Raw genomic sequence first — 22484 nt, 5'->3', positions numbered from 1 at the left:
TCTCCCCTTTCCATCCATCTCTGTTTCCCTGTCCCTGGCTCCTCTGCCTTCCCCCTCCTTGGCCTCCACGGAATGAGGGTGCACCACCTGGGCTTCCTGCTGTGGCTGCCCTCCCCAGTCCTCCCAGCTTTCACTGCTCATCCATGTCAGCCAGGCAGCCCCACGGTAGCGGAGGGGGATGGGACGACAGGGGACTGCCCGCCTGCTGTCTCTTCTTGTTAAGGAAGGGGGACTGGACAGGGGAGAAGTAAGGGTGGGTCTGCTCACACCCTAGGGGGAGGAGAGGGGAGAGAGGGATACAGGGAGAGGCTGGAGATAAAGGGATGGGGACAGAAGCCAATAGAGGGAGGGCATCAGAAACAAATTTAGGGATGGGGTCAGAGACACATACAGGAATGGAACCGAGAGATGGGGGAATGAAATGCAGCCACAGGGATGCGGCAGTGTGGGAGTGGGAGCGGGGGGTAAGGGAGCTGGAAGGACATCTGGATAAAGGAAGGAACAGCATAAAGAGAGAGACAGACGTTTGGTGACAGGCAGGGGGCCCAAAAGACCCCAGCCAGTCAGTGACGGCGATGCCATGACCCAAGGAGGTCGGGGCACAGGCGACCCTCAAGGCCAGCAGTGTGGGGGGGCCACGGGGAGTGGTGGACACGGAAGGGACAGGGAGTTGGGCACTCTGGCCAGCTCCCCCGCCTCCGCCAGGGATGCTGTTACATTTTTAATGTCCCGGTGATGCTGAGAAATGGAGCAGGAGGGGGAGGAGAAGAGGGGACCCAGTAAGATGGCCCAGCAAAGAGAAAGTGTGTCACAGGTGTGGAGAGACATGCAGAGATGGGGAGACCCAGGAGGCAGAGAGAGCTGAGGGTCAGGGACACCGAGAAACGGCGGCCCTGAGACATGGAGACCAGAAACCTGAAGAGATTAGGGACCCCACGAATCGGTGCAGGGAGCCAGATTCCACAGACTAGGAGACCCAGACCTCAGATGTTGGAGATACAGAAGAAAAAGAAGATGAGAACAGCTAGGATTTTTTTGGCCTGGTGAAAGTGATCTGAAATTGATTGTGGTAATGGAGGCACAAATCTATGAATTTACTAAAAGCCATTGAGCTGGACACTTTATTTTTATTTATTTATTTATTTATTTTTGGCTGCATTGGGTCTTCATTGATGCATGCGGGCTTTCTCTAGTTGTGGTGAGCGGGGGCTGCTCTTTGTTGAGGTGCACGGGCTTCTCATTGTGGTGGCTTCTCTTGTTGCGGAGCACAGGCTCTAGGCACACGGGCTTCAGTAGCTGTGGCACTCGGACTCAGTAGTTGTGGCTTGCGGGCTCTAGAGCACAGGCTCAGTAGTTGTGGTGCCTGGGCTTAGTTGCTCCGCGGCATGTGAGATCTTCCCGGACCAGGGCTCGAACCCGTGTCCTCAGCATTGGCAGGCAGATTCTTAACCACTGTGCCACCAGGGAAGTCCCAAGCTGGTCACTTTAAAAGGGGGAATCGTATGGTATGGGAATTGTATCCCAATAAAGCAGTTAGAGAGAAAGACAGACAGACAGACACACACAGAGAGCAGAGACCAGGGACTCCTGGGAGACACAGCGGGGGGCAGACTCGGAACCCTAAGAATCAGAGACAGAGACACAAGAGATCAAAGAGACAGGACCTGCAGGAGGAGGAGGCCAGAGTCTCAGAGACAGAGATGTTTTGGTGTAAACTCTACGCTGGGCAGATCGGTGGGAGTGGGGTTCTGTCTGAGGGGCTTGACCAGGAAGAGATTCACCCCCAGAAGTATCAGACCCCACAGGGGAGACCTTCAGGGGGGTCACGCCCCTGCAGAAAGGCAGGGAAACCTCAGACCAGGGAGGGAAGGGGTCCCCCGAGGTGAGTGATGACCACGATCAGAGAGGTGGGCTGGGGGAGGGAGGTGCCAAAATGCAGGGCCAGACAGACAGCCCCATATCCCGGCTACCGCTGCGCACGCCCTCCTCAGACCGGCTCCTGGATGTCTGCTGTGAGGGTGGGCACTGTGATTAATGCAGTCAATTAGTTGGCAAGGTAGCTGAGGCAGCAGCTGAGGCCAGCGCTCCAAGCACGCCGGCCTTCAAGGACCTGCTGGAGTCTGCTGCACCCCATGGTGAGAGGGCAGGTCATGATGTGTTATTGGTCTGGAGGGCGTGAGACAAGCCTGGAGGAGCCAGCCAGGAAGGGACCCAGGAGTCCGGGCCCCCAGCCCCTTCCTCTCTGCCTTGATTTCCCTTCCCCAGATCTCAGGGTCTCAGGCTATAAGTCTCTGCACACCCCCAGATGTTTCCCCTGGGCTCACACAATGCCCTGGGCAGCCCCGACTCTGCCACCATAGGAAGCCTGCATCCCACGGCCCAGGCAGAGGAAGCGTGTCTGGGGACCCAGCTGACACCTCATGAAGCTGTCACCAGCCTGGCTGGCCAAGGGAAGCTGAGGGAGGGCGATGTTCCCATGGCCACACTCTCCCCTGCTGTGGTGCTGGTCACGTCCTGGCCAAGGTCAGGGCACAATCACCTGCCCAGCAGCGTGCTGGACACTAGGGTCCGAACTCCAGGCCAGCCTTCCTCCTGGCATCATTTCTCCTGCTTCTGCCTGAAACGCAAAACATCTGGGCATCAGCCCACACTAACCCCGTCCCCCTCACCCCCACAGCCAGTCAGCTTCTGTGTCCCAACCATTCCAACTTCTGAATGTGTTTCCAATCTGGTTCATCCTCCATCCCCACAACCCTGACCCCTGAAGCCCGACCCACTCCATTCTGAGGGATTTTTCTAAAGCACAAACCAAACCCTGTCCCTCCACCTGCCTATAACTCTCTGTGGCTCCCCAGTGCCCCCAAGAAAAAGCCCAAACTCTAACTCAGCCTCAGCCTGTATGACCTAGTGCACTGCTGATTCCCCGTCTTCACCTTTATCAAGCTCTTACAGTGTGCCAGGCACTGTTCTAGGCTCTGGGGATACAGCAGTGACCAAGACAGACGAAGATCCCTGCCCCTGGCACTGATGTTCTAGTGGGGAAGAGACATCAGCTGCTATGAGGAAATCGAAGCAGGGTCAATGGAGTTCCTGTTCTCATCATTAAGGTGGTCAGGGAACGCCCCAGAGCAAAGATCCGAAGGGAGGGAGGGAAAGGGAAGTGTTCCAGGATGAGAGAAAAGCAAGTGCAAAGGCCCGGAGGTGGGACTTGCCTGGCATGTCTGAGGAACAGCGAGGAGGATGGTGTGGCTGGAGCAGGGTGAACCAAGGGGAGAGGGTGAGAGATGAGGTCAGAAAGAGGATGAGCACAGGTCACGCAGGGCCTTGTGGGCTGCTGTAAAGACTTGAGCTTTTCTCTGAGTGAGGAGAGAGCCACAGCAGGGACCTGATCTGCTGTAGCTTCTCTGGCTGTGTGTGGGAACAGACTTCAGGGGCAACGGCAACCCTCCCTGGGGGGATGACCCAGGGGAGAGATGCCACTGGCTTAGACCAGGATACAGGCAATGCAGGGATCAGACCTGGTCCGCTTTGCAGATATATTTTGAAGATGGAGCCGACAGGATTTCCTGATGGATTGCATGGGTGGCGTGGAGTGGGGGGCGATGGTGAGAGAAAGAGAGGAGTCAGGGATGACTCCAAAGCTTCCATCCTGAACCTTTTACTGAAGTGGAAATACCTAATAAATGGGCCATTAACCCCACAGGGGCTGAACCATCCTATTCATTCATTCAGAATGAGACACTTAGAATAGGGATTGTAGAGCCATGGGATTTTTTTTTTTTTTTTTTGGCTGCACCGGGTCTTTTTTGCAGCATGTGGGATCTTAGTTTTGGGGCATGCATTGCAGGATCTAGTTCCCCAACCAGAGATCGAACCCCAGCCCCCTGCATTGGCGCTGAGTCTTACCCACTGGACCACCAGGGAAGTCCAAGCCATGGGATTTTAGAACCTCATTCATTCTGCAAATATTAAGCATCTACTAGAAGCCAGTCTCTGTTGCAGATACTGAGGGTGAGCAAAGCCAGGCAAAGAATTCCTGCTCTCAGAGAGCCAAGAAGGTCATGAAACTCTGCTGTGTGAGATGGAGAGAAAGTGAGGTGCAGGGTGAGGGAACGAGGGCCAGCTAGTTGGAGAGAGGAGGGCTGTGTGGCCATCGGGGACAGAGTACTGGTGATGAAAGCACTTGCTGAGAACCTTGCCCCACAAGAAGCTAAACGTGGGTTTTTTAAATTTAATTTTTATTTATTTATTTATTTTCGGCTGCGCCACTTGGCTTGCCAACCAGGGACTGAACCTGCGCCCTCCGCAGTGAAAGCACAGAGTCCTAGCCACTGGACCGCCAGGGAATTCCTAAAAGTGGGTGTTTTTTTTTAATCCTCTGAAGCAGCCAGGGCCACTCTAGATGCAGGAGGGCAGCCTCCCTCAGAAGAGCGGACTGAACCCAGGTCACAGCAGTGAAAGTGCCGAGTCCTAACCACTGGACCGCCAGAGAACTCCCCAGAAGAAGACAGGTATCTTGCAGCCACAGTGACTTCCTTAGGACAGGAAATCTGAGTCCCAGAAGGGACCCAGCGACCCAAAGAGGGCTGTGGGGCTCTGTGGGCTATACTTGGCTTCCCTTGGCAAGGGTCTCCTCCTCCAGGAAGCTCTCCTGCCTCTCCCCTCGGCTGGGTCAGGCCCCTGCTCTAGGTTCTCCCCCTCCCCCCCAGCCCCACCCCTTCAGTTTTTCCAGCGAAGTGCTTGGTGATCACTGTCTGTACAATGTCTGTCTCCCCTCCTGAATGTAAGCTCCTAGAGGACAAGCAAGTGATTTGTCCTGACACATCTGTGGTACCTGCCCCCAGAACAGAGTTTGATATTTATTCAACAGGTTTTTTTTTCTTAACAGTATTGATTGAGCACCTACTATAACCAGGCCCTGGTGTAGGCTCTGGGGATACAGTAGGAAACAAGACAGGCAAATCCCTGTCCTCAGGGGCTGACCCTCTAGCACCCAGGGCCTGCGGGTTGAGTCACTGTTTTTTGCCCACTGGTTGGCATAGTCTGGGAAAGAATAACTGGTGGGAAGGTTCCTACCATTCATGCCCTTGAAGTTCTAAATCTTCGCTTTAGGGACTTCCCTGGTGGTGCAGTGGTTAAGAATCCGCCTGCCAATGCAGGGGACACAGGTTCAAGCCCTGGTCCGGGAAGATCTCACATGCCGCGGAGCAACTAAGCCCGTGCGCCACAACTACTGAGCCCATGTGCTGCAACTACTGAAGCCCGCGCGCCTAGAGCCAGTGCTCCGCAACAAGAGAAGCCACCGCAATGAGAAGCCTATGCACCGCAACGAAGAGTAGCCTCCTCTCGCCACAACTAGAGAAAGCCCGTGCGCAGCAACAAAGACCCAATGCAGCCAAAAATAAATATAAAATAAGCTTAATAAATAAATAAATAAATAAAATCTTCACTTTAGCCAAGTCCTTCTCCAAGTGAAGAACCCTTAATGGCTCCCACTTACCTCAAGAAGAAAACTTAAGCTCTTGGCCCTGCCCTACTTTGCTTCTGCAGCTCACACTGGCCTGGGTTTTTCCCTGACGGAGTGCCCTTCCCTCCTCACCCAGCTAGAAAGGGGCATAGCCTTTGGGAACCCTTGTCCCATACTCAGTGCCTTTGGGGGCCATGTGGGTTCCTGGCACCTTGAGGGAAGGGGGTGGCCCTTCCTCAGCTCCACCTAACTGTTGCCACCAGAGCCTCATATCCTGATTTTTGTCTGGATTCGACCTTTAATCTCCAGACCCTTCTGTGGTGCTAATTCACTTCTGGAACAATGTTATGTGGGCCAAAAGTAACTATGTGGGAGAGCCGGATTTGGCCTGCAGCGGATGGCTGGCCGCCTCTGCTCGACTCCCCCGCCCTGCCAGCCCTTTGAGGATCTTACAGGAGAAAATCGTTGTAACGGAATTGTCACAAGGGACCCTGCAGGGCTGCTTAAACATCCCCATTTCACAGATGGAGGAAATTAGGCTCGAGACAAGGTCCCCACCTGGAAAGGGACAGAGCCAGCTGGAAGCCCCCAGCCAGGTGCTCCGGGGGCCCACACATGACACTCTGCAGTTTGGTCCCGCCGCAGAGGAGGAGCCCATCTTCCAAGGTGGCACCCTTGGGTTTGAGTTGCAAGATATACGTGGGGCTTCCACGAGATGACGTCTGTGTCACACAATGGCCTTCACTGATAACTTGTTTTGAGAAGTGCTTGGGACGGGTCCTGCCCAAGGGGCTGCCTTCTGCTGGGGACCCTCTCACTAGGGGCCCCTGTTAATTTTCCCTGGGTTCCTGTGTGAGGCCAGCGGTGGCACACGCTCCTCCCCTCACATCTGGAGACAGCTGGGCATGGGCCTTGCCTTGAGGCTGGGTGTCGAGGGCTACTTGTAATTACACTTACCTGGCTATGTTTATTTACCAAGCACTGATCTTGTGTTTCCGGTGACCCTGTGTGCCAAGTACTCTACAAACATCCTTTAATCCTTAAACGGCAATCCCTAGGAGATGGGCACCATTATTACCCTCCTTTTACAGCCGAGGAAACTGAGGCACAGAGAGGTTAAATGACTTGCCCAGTGTCACACAGTCAGTAAGTTGCCGAGCCAGGATTCAAACCCAGGCACTCTGCCCTCAGTCACCATGCTGTACTGCCTTACACAGCAGAGAAACATTCATCTTTATTCTGGTTTTTATTTTTTTTATTATTTATTTTTGGCTGCGCTGGGTCTTCGTTGCTGTGTGCGGGCTTTTTCTAGTTGCTGTGCGTGGGCTTCTCATTGCGCTGGCTTCTCTTGTTGCGGAGCACGGGCTCCAGGTGCACGGGCTTCAGTAGTTGTGGCTCACGGGCTCCAGAGCGCAGGTTGAGCAGTTGTGGCGCACGGGCTTAGTTGCTCCGTGGCATGTGGGATCTTCCCGGACCAGGGCTCGAACCCGTGTCCCCTGCGTCGGCAGACGGATTCCCAACCACTGCACCACCAAGGAAGCCCCAGATTTTTTTTTTTGGTCACGCCGCGTGGCATGCGGGATCTTAGTTCCCTGACCAGGAATCGAACCCGTACCCCCTGCAGTGGAGGCGCAGAGTCTTAACCACTGGACCACCAGGGAAGTCCCCTTTATTCCAGTTTTTATTAACAATCAGAAAACAAAAGATAAGCTGGGAAATAAAAGCCATACGTTCAGACAAAAACTGGTACGCAAATGCTCACAGCAGCTTTATTCATAATTGCCAAAAGGTGAAAACAACTCAAATGTCCATGAACTGATGAACGGATAAACACAATGTGGTCAATGCATACAATGGAATATTACTGAGCCATAAAAAGGAACAAGGCACTGACCCACGTTACAGCGTGGGTGCACCTTGAAGACATGCCAAGTGAAAGAAACCAGACACAAAGGCCACATGTTGTATGATTTGATTTATGCAAAATGTCCACAAGAAGAGAATCTACAGAGACAGAAAATAGACTAGTGATTGCTAGGGGATGGGAGGAGGGGGAAGGGGAGGGACTGTTTAATGGGTACAGGGATTTCTTTGGGGGATTTTAAAAATGTCCTAAACTTGATTTTGGCGATGGTTGCACAACTCTTGTGAATATATGAAAAGCCATTGAATCGTACTTTATTTATTTATTAGTCTAACTTTAAAAAAAATATACATAAGATATAGACATTTATTTATTTACATACTTATTTTGGTTGTGCCAGGTCTTAGCTGCGGCACGCGGACTTAGTTGCAGCATGTGAACTCTTAGTTGCGGCATGCGTGCGGGATCTAGTTCCCTGACCAGGGATCAAACCCAGGCCCCCTGCATTAGGAGCACGGAGTCTTACCCACTGGACCACTAGGGAAGTCCCTGAATTGTACATTTTTTCTTTTCTTTCCTTTTTTTTTTTTTTTTAGCGGTACGCGGGCCTCTCACTGTTGTGGCCTCTCCCGTTGCGGAGCACAGGCTCCGGACGCGCAGGCTCAGCGGCCATGGCTCACGGACCCAGCCGCTCCGCGGCATGTGGGATCTTCCCGGACCGGGGCATGAACCCGTGTCCCCTGCATCGGCAGGCGGACTCTCAACCACTGCGCCACCAGGGAAGCCCTGAATTGTACATTTTTAATGGGAGAGTGGGAATTATATCTCAGCAAGGCTGTTTTCAAAAAAATAGGCACAGCAACTACTGAGCCCGCGTGCTGCAACTACTGAAGCCCCGCGCGCCTAGAGCCCGTGCTCTGCAACAAGAGAAGCCGCAGCAATGAGAAGCCCGCATGCATCAGTGAAGACCCAACGCAGCCAAAAAATAAATAAAAATTAAAAAAAAAAAAAAGGCACAGAGGGCTGTAGGTTTTATAGAAAGGTGAGAGAAAGTATTATTCCTAGGTAGGAAAAAAAATGAAAACTGTCCTCACACTTTGAATTTTTTTTTAATTTCTTTTGGGATAGATTCAGGTTTTTGTTATTTTTGGAGGATTCTTTTTTCCCTCCAAACATTTGATAATGAAAAGTTTCGAACACACAAGTGTAAGTTGGAAGAATGACCCAGCAGCCTCCCTCATCCTCTGCCCCTAGACTTGACAAAGGGTCACATTTTGCCACGTTTGACTTCGTGACTTTATCGTTTTTGTTGTTGTTGTTTATCATCTCCTTCTCCTTCTCCTTCTCCTTCTTCTCCGCGCAGCTTGTGGGATCTTAGTTCCCAGACTAGGGACTGAACCCAGGCCCTCGGCAGTGAGATCGCAGAGTCCTAACCACTGGACCGCCAGGGAAGTCCCATCCGCCATTTATCTTCTAAGAAAAAGGAATACTACATAAAATAGATAACCAGCAAGGACCTATTGTATAGCACAGGGAACTATACTCAATATTTTGTAAAACCTATAAAGGAAAAGAATCTGAAAAAGAATATACAATACACATATATGTATTGACAGATATATATAAACTGAATCACTGTGCTGTACACCTGAAACTAACACATTGTAAATCAACTATACTTCAATAAAATAAAAATAAAATAGGGAATTCCCTGGCGGTCCAGTGGTTAGGACTCCAGGCTTTCACTGCCATGGCCTGGGTTCAGTCCCTGGTGGGGGAAATAAGATACCGCAAGCTGCGCGGCACGGCATAAAATTAAATTAAATTAAATTTAAAAAAATTTTTTTAACTTTAAAGGAATACTACATAACCACAATTTAATCATCACACCTAAGATCATGAATGGTAATTCCATAATCATATGTCATCTAGCCTGGACACAAATGTCCCTAGTTTTCCTCAAACTCTTTCTGGCTGGCCTTTTGGGAATTGGGATTTCATAAAGATCCCTGCATTGCATTGCGGGTCTGCATTTCAGGGGGCGGCCCCTCAGTGATGGCCCGGCCTGGCCCGGAGGTGTCTGGGTCCTTCACTGACCCGACCTCTCTCTCTCGTCTCTCCGCAGGAGCCCAGGATGTGCGAGTTCGGGCTGCAGCCGAGGTGCGGGGCCAGCTGGGGGACACCGTAGAGTTGCCGTGCCACCTGCTGCCCCCAGCGCCTGAAATCCGAGTGTCACAGGTGACGTGGCTGCGCCTGGACGCGCCTGAGGGTAACCAGAACGTGGCTATCTTCCACCCCCAGTATGGTCCCAGCTTCCCCAGCCCGAAGCCTGGCAAGGAGCGGCTGTCCTTCGTCAATGCCGGGCAGAGCACCGGGGCCGGGCAAGGCACAGAGCTGGAGGTGCGGGACGCCACACTGGCCCTCCGGGGGCTGACGGTGGAGGACGAGGGCAACTACACCTGCGAGTTTGCCACCTTCCCCCGGGGCACCAGTCGGGGAGTGACCTGGCTCAGAGTCATAGGTGAGCAGGGTGGGGGGCAGGGCTGCAACGAAGTGGGAGGGTCGGGGATGCAATGCACGAGAGCCCCTCAGCGGTCTGTTTCTCCTCTTTAGCTGTGATATCGACCTTGTCCGTGATCTTCAGCCAATGGGCAGCTGAAGCACCTACTGTTTGCCACACGCTGTTCTGCAAGTTGGAGAGACAGCCGGCAACATGTGTTCAGCAAATTGAGTACCTACTCTGTGCCAGGCACTATGCTAGGCTCTAGGGATAAAGCAGTGAGGAAGACAGCACTCCCTGCCCTCCTGGAGCTTATACTCCAAACAAAGGAGTAGATAACATCCATAAGAAAAATAAGAGTGAGTCAGGTGGTTATAGGTGCTTCAGAAGTTGGAAGGGAGCAGGTTACAATTGTAAGCGAGGGTGGTCTGGTGCTAACCCATAACCCAAACTAGGAGGTGAAGGAGCCCTGCAGGTCTAGGAAGAGGGTTTCAGGCAGTGGGAATAGCAAGTGCAAAGGCCCTGAGGCAGGGCACACCCGGGGAAGAGCAGGGAAGTCAGTGTGGCTGGAGATGCATGAATGGAGGAAAGTAGAAGGAGACAAGGTCAAGGAGGTGATGGGGGAGCACAGATCACAGCCTCACGGACCACGTGAAGATTTTGGCTTTTGCCTTGAGAGAACAAGAGCTACAGGAAATTCTGAACAGAAGAGGGATGCGATCTGGCTTGGGTTTTCACAGGCTCCTTCTGGCTATGTGGTTGGTGAGGGTGGAGGCTGGGAGACCACTAAGGAGGTGACGGCATATGTCCAGGTGGGAGATGATGGCATCTAGACCAAGATGGAGGCAGTGGGGGTGATGAGAAGAGATTGGATTATGGAAATATTTTAGAGGTAAAGCCAGAGAACAATCAATTTGGCAAACAAAGGAAACACCAGGATGTTGCAATACTCAGAGTGAGGGCCCCAGTGGACTCATTTAGATAGAATGGTCAGCAAAAGCCTCTTCGTCGAGTCCCAAAGTGTGAGCAGGAGCCACCCCCAGGGACTCGTCCACGGGCAGAGGAATGAAGGCATAAGCAGAGGGAACAGCCTACGCACATGCTGGGACATGAGAGCCAGCTTGGCATGTCCTAGAGAGGAGGCTGGTGGGGTTGGTGGCAAGGGCTTGAGTGACCCTCAACAAGGCAAGAAAACAGACAGGGTCATGACGATTGCATGGGCCTCGTAGACAGAGGCCAGGTGGCTCGACTTCATCTGAATTTTTTTTTTTTTTTTTCTGCTACGCCGCTCAGCTTCCAGGATCTTAGTTCCCCGACCAGGGACTGAACCCCCACCTTCGGCAGTGAAAGCTTGGAGTCCTAACCACTGGACCACCAGGGAATCCCCTTTATCTGAAATATTATTTGGAGCCATCAGAGGGTTTCAAATCATAAGAACATCCTGACAAGGCTTTTGAAATTGCTTAAAAAAAAATGACTGGCTGCTGTGTGTGGGCCATCAGAAGGGTAGACGAAGGTAGAGGGAAGCAAGGAGACCAGGTGAGAGGAGGCATTGGCTTGGAAGGGGGAAGAAGCAGGAGGGGAGGGGAGGGGAATAAAAAGAGAAGTGGAAATAATCACATTTTTAAGAGACAGAAGGTGCTTGTTCGTGAATTAAGGGAGGAGGAGAATCAAGAACTCCCAGCCCTCTGGTCCAGCAGGAAGGTGACCCGCACAACCACTTAGCGAAATGGGGAAGACTTAGGGAAGGCGTCTTTTTGAAGATGCTATTTCTTGCTAAATCTAGGCAATCCCCTGGGATCCCATCGTCCCCCGGCAACTCCACAGAAGCCACGTCACTCTGGACACTTAAGTCCCCCCCTCTCAGCCCCAGAGAGTTGGGGAAGTGTACTGTGTACTGTCCCTCAGTACACACTTCCCTTCCCAAGGTGCCCCAAAACCACAGTTGTTTCACAAAAAGCACAGCTGTTCTCCCCGCTCATCCGTCACAAAGGTCTCTCTTCTGCAATCATTTGTTCTATTCAAGAGATGCATAGAGAGCGCCTACCATGCACCAGGTGCCTACAAAGGTGCAGAACAGAACAGTGAAGCCTCTGCTTTCTTGGGGAGTCAGATGTCAGGGAAGTTTCCTTGAGGAAGTGAGGCTGGGATCTGGAGGAGGAGGAAGAACAAGACAAGGAGAAGGGAGGCCAGAGCACTCCAGGCAGTGCAAGTCGCTAAGACCCTGCAGTGGGTGGGAGCAGGGATGGGGTGGGTGTGCCTGGAGCTGTCATAGGACTGATGGGAGGGTGATCAGGGAGGATGTGAGCAGGCCCATCAGACTTTGGCGGTCAGGAGAGAATGCAGGAAGGATAGGAAAGGAGAGGAAGGCAGTACCACGTTGAGAAGCTCAGGACATATCCAGGTGGAGAGATCCAGGAGGCAGCTAGAGATGCTTCCTGGATCTCTCCACCTGGTGGAGAACTCAGGTGTCTGGTTATGGGCACACATTAGTAACTGTGGGTTGTCATTATTATTCCTCGTGGAGGTTTACCCTGCCTCATATTTTTCCATGTTTTCCAGGAGGATGAGTGAAAAGGGCAAAAAATTTCCAGCTTTGGGAAGCTCCATTGCCTTTATCCCACTTCTGGCACCACAATCTAATGGTGATTAAAGGAAAAGAAGTTGGAGGGCTTTTCAGCTGGACCTTTGAACCTCATTATTCTGCTTTGGCTTTCCTTTTAAAATCTCGGCCTCTTCCAGACTTGTGGACATTGTCTGTTTTTCTAGCAGAGCAGAACAGAAAATATAATGGCTAATACTTAGGTAGCACAGTGAGTGTCCAGTACCGTCCAAAGTGCTTTACATATCAATTTATTTAATCTGTACAACAATCCTACGTGGTGGGTACTATGATTATCCCCACTTTACAAAACAGGAAGCTGAGGTACAGAGTTGGGAAATGACTTGCCCAAAGCCATGCAGCAGCAAAGCAGCAAAGCTGGGAATTGAACCCAGGCAGTTGGGGCTTAACTGCTCAGCTCCACTGCTGCTGAGGTGTTTGTTGAATGACTCTAGGTGTGGAGTGACCCACGCTGCCCTCTGTTCCTCTCCCCAGCCCAGCCCCAGAACCATGCCGAAACACAAGAAGTCACACTCAGTCTGGATCCTGTACCCGTGGCCCGCTGTGTCTCCACGGGCGGCCGGCCACCTGCCCGAGTCTCCTGGCTCTCACCCTTGGATGGGGAGGCCAGAGAGAGCCAGGTGTCAGGACCCCTGCCTGGTACAGTCACCGTCACCAGCCGCTTCACCTTGGTACCCTTGGGCCAAGCAGATGGTGTCAAGATCACCTGCAAAGTGGAGCACGAGAGCTTTGAGGAGCCAGTTCTGCTGCCTGTGACCCTCTCTGTGCGCTGTGAGTGCATCAGGATATGACCACACCCCCAATACAGTCTACACCGGCTTCTCTAAGGCACCGTATACATTATCCCTGAGTGTTGTCTACATTGGCATTCTGGGTCAGATTCTGCACTGCCTTCCTGCCCATTGTCTACACTGGCTCCCCGGGACAACATCTGCACACTGTCCCCTCATTGTCTATACTGGCTTCACGAGGCTCTCACCTTGCTGCCACAGTCAATGGTAAATCAGAACGGGTTTGCAAGGGTCGGTATTATACATTTCTTCCCGATTCCACATCCAGTGAAGTCTTACCGGTAGCTTCAATCAGCCGTGTGGAGTATTTACACCAAGGAAATTGGCAAACACCTCAAATCAGGGCTATTCTATTTTTTTTTCCCCTCCCTTTTCAGAGAGCCAGTTTACCAGCACACAACTGCACCCGGCAATCTTCTGGCTCTCGTGGACCCCAGTTGACACTGCTCCCTCACTGTCTATATCCACTACTCTGTCTACACTACCCAACCCAATATTGTCTACATACACACCCCCATTCATACTGTCTAAATTGGTTCCCTGGACACTGTCTATACTGACTCTCCTACTTCTGCCCCCCAGTGTAATCACATTGGCCCCTCTGGACCCTATCAACAAAATATGTGTTTTGTTGTTGTTGTTTTTTGGCCACTCTGTGGATTAAACCCGGGACCACGGCAGTGAAAGAGCCGTGTCCTAACCACTGGACCGCCAAGGAATTCCCCGCTGTACGCTGTCAATATCAACCCCTTCTGACATGTTCTGCGCTAGCTCTTCCCCAAACTGCTTACACCGACACTGCCTGATATTACCCAGAGAGGCTCCCCTTGGCACTCTTCCCACAGACCCTGCCAAACAGTTACTTTAGCAGCTTTTCCAGCTGCTGTCCAGTCACACCCCATACCCCAACTCAGCATTTTCTATACTAGTTCCCCAGACAATGCCTTCAGTTAAACTAACTCCCTTACCCACTCTGGGCATGTCAGAAATGACACACGTTATCTAGAGTGGCTGCCTCGGGCGCTGCCTGCGACGAACAGTAACTTCCTCAAAATGACCCTCAGCCGTGTCCCTGGACAGTGTCTATACAGCCCGGATTGATTTGCCCCAGGCATTTTCCATGGGTCCACCTCCTGCCAGCCCATTTCTTTAGGATTCTTATCTATCTGCTCACCTATCACCCCCTTTGGGATTCTCCCTGTCACTGAGCCAGTCCCCCCATTTCCTCCAGACCCCCCTGAGGTCTCCATATCTGGCTATGATGACAACTGGTATGTCGGCCGTAGTGAGGCCTCCCTGAACTGTGACGTCCGCAGCAAACCAGAGCCCACAGGCTACGACTGGAGCACGTGAGTCCTGTTTGGACCCAGACTCCTGGGTCTGAGGGGGGAGGGGCCGGGGGCCTGGACTCTGGGTCTGAGGGGGGAGGGGCCGCGGTCTGGATCCTGGGTCTGAGGGGGGAGGGGCCGGGGGCCTGGATCCTGGGTCTGAGGGGGGAGGGGCCGGGGGCCTGGATCCTGGGTCTGAGGGGGGAGGGGCCAGGGTCTGGATCCTGAGTCTGAGGGAGGAGGGGCCAGGGGTCTGGATCCTGGGGCTGAGGGAGGAGGGGCCGGGGGTCTGGATCCTGGGGCTGAGGGAGGAGGGGCTGGGGGCCTGTATCCTGGGTCTGAGGGGGGAGGGGCCGCGGTCTGGATCCTGGGTCTGAGGGAGGAGGGGCTGGGGGCCCGGACTACTGTGCTGTGAGAGAGGAGCTCCAGCGGCCTGAAACCGTGATTCCTCCAGAAAGAGGGACTCGCAGTTTGGGGTGTTAAGGAGTAAGTTTCAGGTCCGTAGAGCTTGGCTCCTGAGGGCTGTGTGACCTGTACTCCCCGTGGACCATGCTGTCCTTCTCATGTGACCCCCAAACCCCCCAGGACTTCAGGCGTCTTCCCAGCCTCAGCAGTAGCCCAGGGCCCCAAGCTGATCGTCCACTCGGTGGACCGGCTCTTCAACACCACCTTCATCTGCACCGTCACCAACGCCGTGGGCACGGGCCACGCCGAGCAGGTGGTCCTAGTTCGAGGTAAGCGGGGCTTGGGGATGGTGTGTACGACTGGGTCTGCTCCCCAAGTGTTCCTCCCTTCTGGGTCCTGGGGCTGCACTGGAGGAGGCTGCGCCGCCGACTTGGGGAGAATTCAGACCCGCCTCAATGATGGGAGGGGGACGGTGTGGCTTGCCCCCAGGTGGGATCTGGATTGGGGTGACAGGGTAGGTGCTGACAGAGGAGTTAGGACGTTGAGACCTGAGCTGGGGTCTTCCTAGAAAGTAGAGGCCTGGGAAGGGCCTTCAGGGAGAGTTCCAGGGACATTGGCCTGGCCTCCAGCCAGTGAGACACGCCCACAGAATTGCACAACTAACAGTCATGTGAGGGCAGCTAGACAAACACTGGGGAACAATGGACTTCTTACAGTGAGGGCTGGTCAGTATGACCCAGAAACCTGTTTGAGTGTGTGTTGGGATGTTTGTGTTTCTAGAGGTGGTATTTTGGGTTTCTTTTGCTTTGCTTTGGTTTTTGGATTTTTTTGGCCTACCACTTGGCTTGCGGGATCTTAGTTCCCCGACCAGGGATCGAACCCACGGCAATGAAAGTGTGGAGTCCTAACCACTGGACTGCCAGGGAATTCCCTGGAGGTGGTATTTTGGAAATGGTGGCTGATGTGTCTATGGGTCAATAGTTCTCTGAGTCTCCACAATGGGAACTCAAAAACACAGATAGGACCCAAGACTTAGCTGGAGAGGAAATAAATAAAGCCAAAAATAAAGCCCAGGTTCGGGCTGATGGAAGTGGGGTCGCCATCACAACTGTAGCCCAGGAGGCTTAGAGGGAGGCAGGGGGCCTCAGTGGGTGGGAGGAGGGCCCCCTCAGAAACACAACCAAAGACAAACTCACAGGCATGGGTGTGAAGACAGACACACCCACACCTGGAGACAGACGGAAGCAGGCCCCTTACTGAGATGATCAACACACACACACGCACACGCACACCCGGAAAGACACCCAAGTGAAAACGGATCCCTCTTGAGGAATTCAGACACTCGCCGGGGAGATATGACGTAGCTACTGAGAAATAGTGTCACAGACCACACACCCAGAAAGACTGTTGGCCCACCTTCAGCGCATCTGACACGGTCAGGTGCACAAACACACACACCTGGAGGCAGACACCATCACGCAAACATGCTAGAAGCCAAAAGAACCGCGGACAGCAACAATTCCACGCGCGGAAACATCGGCGCTCACACACAGATGCTGAGAAGGTAACTCGAAGACGTTCTCAAGTGCACACCCTCGGAAACTCCAAAAACCCCATTGTGGAGATTCTCTTTCAACAAACCGTCATCTGACAAGTATTTGCTGAGTCTTCCTGTTGGCCAGGCAGTCTCCTCTATGTGGGGAATACAATGGTGACCCAGTCTCAGTCCCTGCCCTCAAAGGAACAGCTGGAGGAGGGTCAGCTCCACCCACCCAGCGAGGTGCCCAACTGGAAATACACCCCCTGAACCTTTATCCCAGAAACTCACCAGAGAAACTGGTCTCCCCACCCGCACTGGGTCACTAGGCACCTCTGTGGGGTGGAGCCTGCAGAACACAGGCGGGATCACACTTGAGGGCCATCGGAGGAAGACAGAGCCACGAAAGCATGGACATGCCCCCGAAACACCCAGAAACCCCAGGGATATCCACCACTGGAAACCCCAAAGCGAACACGCTGGGTTCAGAGTTCAGCCTCGAGTGATATTCACCAAGTGAAACACACATACTCAGAGCCCCATCGGGAACCTGGGCAGTTGCGGGCTGCGGGTAATGCACAGAGAATCACACCCCCAGAGACTCTCCCAGTGGTACCCACAGACCCGCAGACAGTCAAAAGCTTCATGGCAAAGACGTGCACCTACGGATGGACGCCAACAAACATGGGGACACCCTCTGAGCACCCTAGAAATCATCACGGGCAGTGAGTGTGCCAACAGGTGGCCTTGCCCGGAGAGGAGATTCACTCACAGCTCTTGACAGGGTCACGTCAGAGGGTCTCAGAGACGCCTCACGTCCCCACGCGCACTCAGAACCGCATACGCTCGCACGCTCGGTTTGGGGTTCGCGCCAGCGAAAACATGAGAACACAGGCAAGGCCACAGGCTAGACATTGCTTCAGAGAATTTCTGACCCACAGACAGGTACACGCTCACCCACCATCTCCAAATCATCATCCCCAGTAACACAGACACACGTTCCGACACGTGCGAAAACTGGGCTCCAGACTTCACTGAAAGCAATCTTTCCCATCTCCAGGGTACAGGTACAGGAATACATTCCCCCTAAAAAGCTTCACAAAATACTACTTACCCTTCACACTTGAGGTAAACTTTTTCTGTTCTATTTTGTTTTACTGCTGCTTGTGAGGCACCAGACTGATCTGCAGCCCGCTAGGTCGTGACCCCCCCTTTTTGGAAAGCATCCAGAAACAGATGCCTGGGTCCCAGCCCCTCTAGTGTGCAGAGGCGCAGGGAGGGGAGGGTCAGGTGTAAGTGGACCCTCCCCATCCCGTCCCCCCCCCCCCCCCGCCCCGGTCTCTCCCAGTCACACCCTGCATGCAGGGGTGGGGGAAGCGGGGGATCTGATAAGATGCCAGTTGCATCCATGTCTATCCCTGTTGTGGGGCCTGGACGCCCCCTCCCTCATCCTCACTCCTCCCCGCTTAGGGCTCCCTGACTTCCTTCTCCGCCCAACCCCACCCCCCATCCTCCCCCAGACCCCTCCCCTCCCACAAGCTCAGGCCCTGCTGGGAGAGGAAACCGGGAATGGGGGCTTCAGGAGCCCCATTCGCCACACTGGGGACACGTGCTCCCAGCCACTCCCGCTCCCGGTGTGTGTGGGGGGGAGGAATTACCAGGAGGCCCCTGGCCCTTCTCAATCCCCTTTCTCTCAAGTGCAAAGAGCTTTGGAATCAGACAGCCTCACACAAATCTAGGCTGCCTCTTCCTGGTTGGATCAGCCCCAAGATTCTGTGACGCTGACCTCAGAGTTTCTGGGAGGGGGTCTCAAACTCGGATGCCTACAGGGTCCTGGCGAGTGACCGGGGTGGCCAGGTGTGGAACTCTGTCCCCTTCGGAGTCACCAGCCTGACTCATCCACAGCCCATCTCACCAGGTGGAGGAGATGAAAGTTTAGTGTTGCCAGAAATGATTTTTTTTTTTTTTATTTTTTGGCCACGTCTTATGGCATGCAGGATCTTAGTTCCCCCACCGGGGATTGAAGCCATGCCCTCTACAGTGGAAGCGCAGTCTCTTAACCACTGGACCGCCAGGGTAGTCCCTGGGATCTGATTTTCTTTTTCCCCCTAAAAGAAATCTGGAATTTGCAGTGAAATGGCCTAGTGCTTTAAATGTTAGCTGGCAAGTTTAATTTTGGTTGTTGGTTGGTTGGTTGGTTGGTTTTCTATTTTGTTAGCAAGTTTAATTTGGGGAAAACGCTGTGCAGGTGTAAAGAGATCCATCTGGAGGCCACCCACTGGCAACGCCTCCGCATACAAAGTGCCCAGCCTGTAGTGAAGAGGGAACGGGCTCTCCCTTCCCCCCACCTTCTTCTGCCCAAGTTGAGTAACCTCCCTAGTTCCCGTCACTGCCCTGCTGTGTCCTGGGTCCCCCCTCCCCACTCCCAGATGTATCCTCTTGACCTCGTGTCTCCCTTTCTCTCTCACCCCTTCTTCTCTCTCCTCAGACACCTCCCGGGCCTCGCCCCGAGACGTGGGTCCAGTGGTGTGGGGGGCTGGTGGGGGCGTACTGCTGCTCTTGCTGCTTCTGGCTGGGGGACCCTTGGCTTTCATCGTGCTGAGGGTGAAGAGAAGGCGGAAGAGCCCAGGAGGAGGACCCGGCGGCAGAGGAGGGTCCTACGATCCGAAAACTCAGGTGTTTGGGAATGGGGGTCCCGTCTTCTGGACGCCAAGTGCCCCTGGTCCCCTGAGGCCAGAGGGTAAGGACGAGGAGGACGAAGAGGACGAAGAGGCAGAGAAAGGCCTCATGTTGCCTCCGCCCCCGGCACTCGAGGACGACATGGAGTCCCAGCTGGACGGCTCCCTCATCTCCCGGCGGGCAGTTTATGTGTGACCCCAAGACAGGCAGACAGCCAAGGGTCCCATACTGGTTGAACTTGTTTGTCCGGAAGACACTGGAGTTCAAAGCTACCTCCCGCTTCCTTTCCTGGGATGTGGAGGGAGGTGGAATGTCACACACTGGACTTCTGTCTCCAGGGCTGCATGGGGCAGGGGAGCCCCCCACCCCGGGGAGCTCGGGAATGGGGAACCACAGAGCACCCTCCCCCCCAGAGACTCGATTTGGGCTCCAGCCTGCTCTGGCCCCATGACACTCAGGAGTTAATAAACACCTTGGAGGAAAACATTGGGGGTGTCTTGTAATACATCGGACCCCCTCCTTGGGGGGTGGGACAGGGACTGCTAGGTCCCAGGGGGTGGGCCCTGGAGACTGGGAGCCTGGTGGAGGCTAGACTTGGTGAGGCTGGGGTTGGGGGCCGGCGGGGGTGGGCTCTGGTCACTTGGGTCCTTGAAGGACACATTGGATGCCCGAGACACCTAAAGCCAGTGGGACTGGGAACTGGGCTTGGACTCGGGAGTTCCAGGACAGAGGCTGCCTCCCTGGGTGGAGGGGCCAAACTGGCGGGAGAACTGAGCTCCCCGGGAGAGCGGGGCTGGGATCCTGGACTTGTGGGCCCTTGAAGGTGGGGAGGTGCTGTGATCTGATCCTCTGAGGGCAGCTCAGACCCGACCTCCCAGAGCTTGCTGAGGATACTGGGAGGGAGGACCGCCCCTTCATTCTCGGGGGCCCTGAGGGGATGGGGCAGGGGGGGTTGCTGAGGAACCAGGAAAGTCCCGCCTCTGGAAGAACAAGGCAGTGGCCTTTCCTACCTCCTTTGTGTTCCCTTGTCCCCAGGCTGTGCCCAAGGGGATTTTCGGTGATTCAGAGGGAGGGGCTGCAGCTCTGCATCCTTCTCACTCCCCGCCACCATTAGAAAATCTCCCAAACCCGGGCAGGGAACTGCGGTGGAGGCATGACGGGGGGCAGGGTTACCTCTGCTCTCCTGAGCCCCGTGACCACCTTGGTAAAACACCAGTGGGCTTCATCTCTGCTCCTGAGGCTGTCATGGGATTCAGTAAGGCTGCGCCCGAATGCCCAGCGTGGGGCTGAGCACGCAGGAGGGGCTTGGTGAGCCCGTTTTTCCACCTGCATTGCCTTCCACTCACGGTGCGGGGACACTGCGGTGACTCGGGCAGAGCTTGCCTTGCCCTCCCGGATATGCAGTCGACAACAGGAATAGCAGCAATTTTAGGGTGAGCGTGTGTAGACTGAGCAGCAGTTACTCTGATATTCCCCCGCGCTCTGAAGCCCTCCAGAGGATGCCAGGCTGTGTAACAGGAAGTTGTGGAAATCGGAGAGTCCAGGGATCCAGGCAGCGTTCCTACCGGCAGCTTTCTCTCTGCATCTGTGAAGTGGGGTGGATGGAAGGGGGAAGCCTGTGGTTGGGGCTTTGGCACACATGTTATTTCCCCTAGTTGTTTATTGTCTGTACCACCCTGTCCAGGGCCGCCCCCCCCACCTCCTCCCACAATGGGAGGGTAGTGCCAGGAGGGCAGGGGCGGGAATTTGGCTGTTCTGGCAGACAGTAGGTCCCTAAGTGTCCCTGCCGGGCCCCACCTTACATGTCTAGAAAAACACCAACTGTGTGCCAGACCCCACCCCTTGGAGCGCGCAGTGTGGACATTGGCAAGTAAACAGGTAATTGCTCCGAAAACGATTCAGGAAGTGGGAAGTGTTACAAAGGAGAGGCCCAGGGGGTCACGGGCTTCTCTCCACCCCTTTTCCTGTTAGGTTAGAGGAGCTATGATTCTCTGCCTAGGATGACTCCATTCTATGTAATGAAGGAGGGGGTCTGATCCCAAATCCAGAATCACGCTCCGCCCCCCAACTTTTTTGCCTTTTCTCTCCATTCCCCATCACCTCTCTTCCCTTAGCTCCACACTCTCGCGTCATCATTCTGCTCTGGCCATATGGCCTCCTTGCTGTCTTTAAAAACAACTTGAAAAACTGCGCCTGGTGGCGCAGTGGTTGAGAGTCCGCCTGCCGATGCAGGGGACACGGGTTCGTGCCCCGGTCCGGGAAGATCCCACATGCCACGGAGCGGCTGGGCCCGTGAGCCATGGCCGCTGAGCCTGCGCGTCCGGAGCCTGTGATCCGCAACGGGAGATGCCACAACAGTGAGGCCCGCGTACCGCAAAAAAAAAAACAACAAAACAAACAAAAAAAAACCTTGAGGCTTCCTCCCCAGGACCTTTGCGCTGGCTGCTCGCTCTGCCTGGAATGCTCTCATATTCTCATGGTTCACCCCCTACAGCTCCTTCAGATCTTTGCTCAAATGTCATCTCACAGTAAGGCTCTCTCTGACTGCCCTTGAGGACCCCTGCTCTGTCACTTATCACCTACCCTACTACACACTATTATCCTCTATCACTTACTATCACCTGGCATATTAGCTATTGTGTATATTTCTCTACTGGTGTCCTCCCTGCCCAACAAAACATGAGTCCAAGGTGACTAGGACTTTTGTATGTTTTGTTCACTCTATCACACAACAAATGATCATTAAGGATTAAGTGAATAAAAAGAATGTCCTCTGCCCTTGGGAAAAGAGGTAGACAGGTGGGTGGTGACTTGGGAGGTGGGGCTGGGAATAAGGCACTGTGGCTTCCGCCTGGAGACTCCCTCACACTGTCCCTCTTCTTGCAGAGACACCCAACACAGCAGGCGCAGGGGCCACAGGTGGCATCATCGGGGGCATCATTGCTGCCATCATCGCGACTGCTGTGGCCGCCACAGGCATCCTCATCTGCCGACAGCAGCGGAAGGAGCAGAGGCTGCAGGGGGCAGAGGAGGTGGAGGAGTGAGTGATGGGCCCTAAGAAGTGGATGAGGGAGGGGTCCCAGAACTGGGCGCACAGAGTTGGGGAGGAGGCCGGGAGAAAGTCATCAGCAATGGCTGAGTGACCCAAAATAACCATGACTTAAATGGGGTGGAGAGGAGAGTTTATTTCTGTCTCCTAGAAATCATGTCTATGACAGTTCTGCTCTGTGACATCATCAGAGCCCAGGCTCCTGCTATCTTTTTGCTCCACCTTCCCTAGTGCATGACCT

General features: G+C 54.0%; 1 protein-coding gene across 3 annotated transcripts in view; it reads left to right on the top strand.

Moving 5' to 3' along the window:
- NECTIN2 (nectin cell adhesion molecule 2) overlaps window positions 1-22484 on the top strand; it is a 28295-nt gene that overhangs the window by 2102 nt on the left and 3709 nt on the right. For 2 of the 3 annotated variants that reach the window (XM_067721256.1, XM_067721253.1), the window contains exons 2-6: window positions 9457-9852; window positions 12929-13225; window positions 14477-14594; window positions 15159-15307; window positions 22081-22234. In XM_067721256.1, coding sequence (XP_067577357.1) covers window positions 9457-9852; window positions 12929-13225; window positions 14477-14594; window positions 15159-15307; window positions 22081-22234 — 1114 coding nt within the window. Of the gene's footprint in view, window positions 1-9456; window positions 9853-12928; window positions 13226-14476; window positions 14595-15158; window positions 15308-19003; window positions 19681-22080; window positions 22235-22484 lie in introns of those variants that run through there. The other variant, XM_067721255.1, reaches the window with a different exon arrangement.

Source organism: Pseudorca crassidens, chromosome 20, assembly GCF_039906515.1.
Source record: "Pseudorca crassidens isolate mPseCra1 chromosome 20, mPseCra1.hap1, whole genome shotgun sequence".
Lineage (NCBI taxonomy): Eukaryota > Metazoa > Chordata > Mammalia > Artiodactyla > Delphinidae > Pseudorca > Pseudorca crassidens.
Note: the sequence above shows the minus strand (reverse complement) of the source record. Positions and strands in the feature narration are given on the sequence as shown.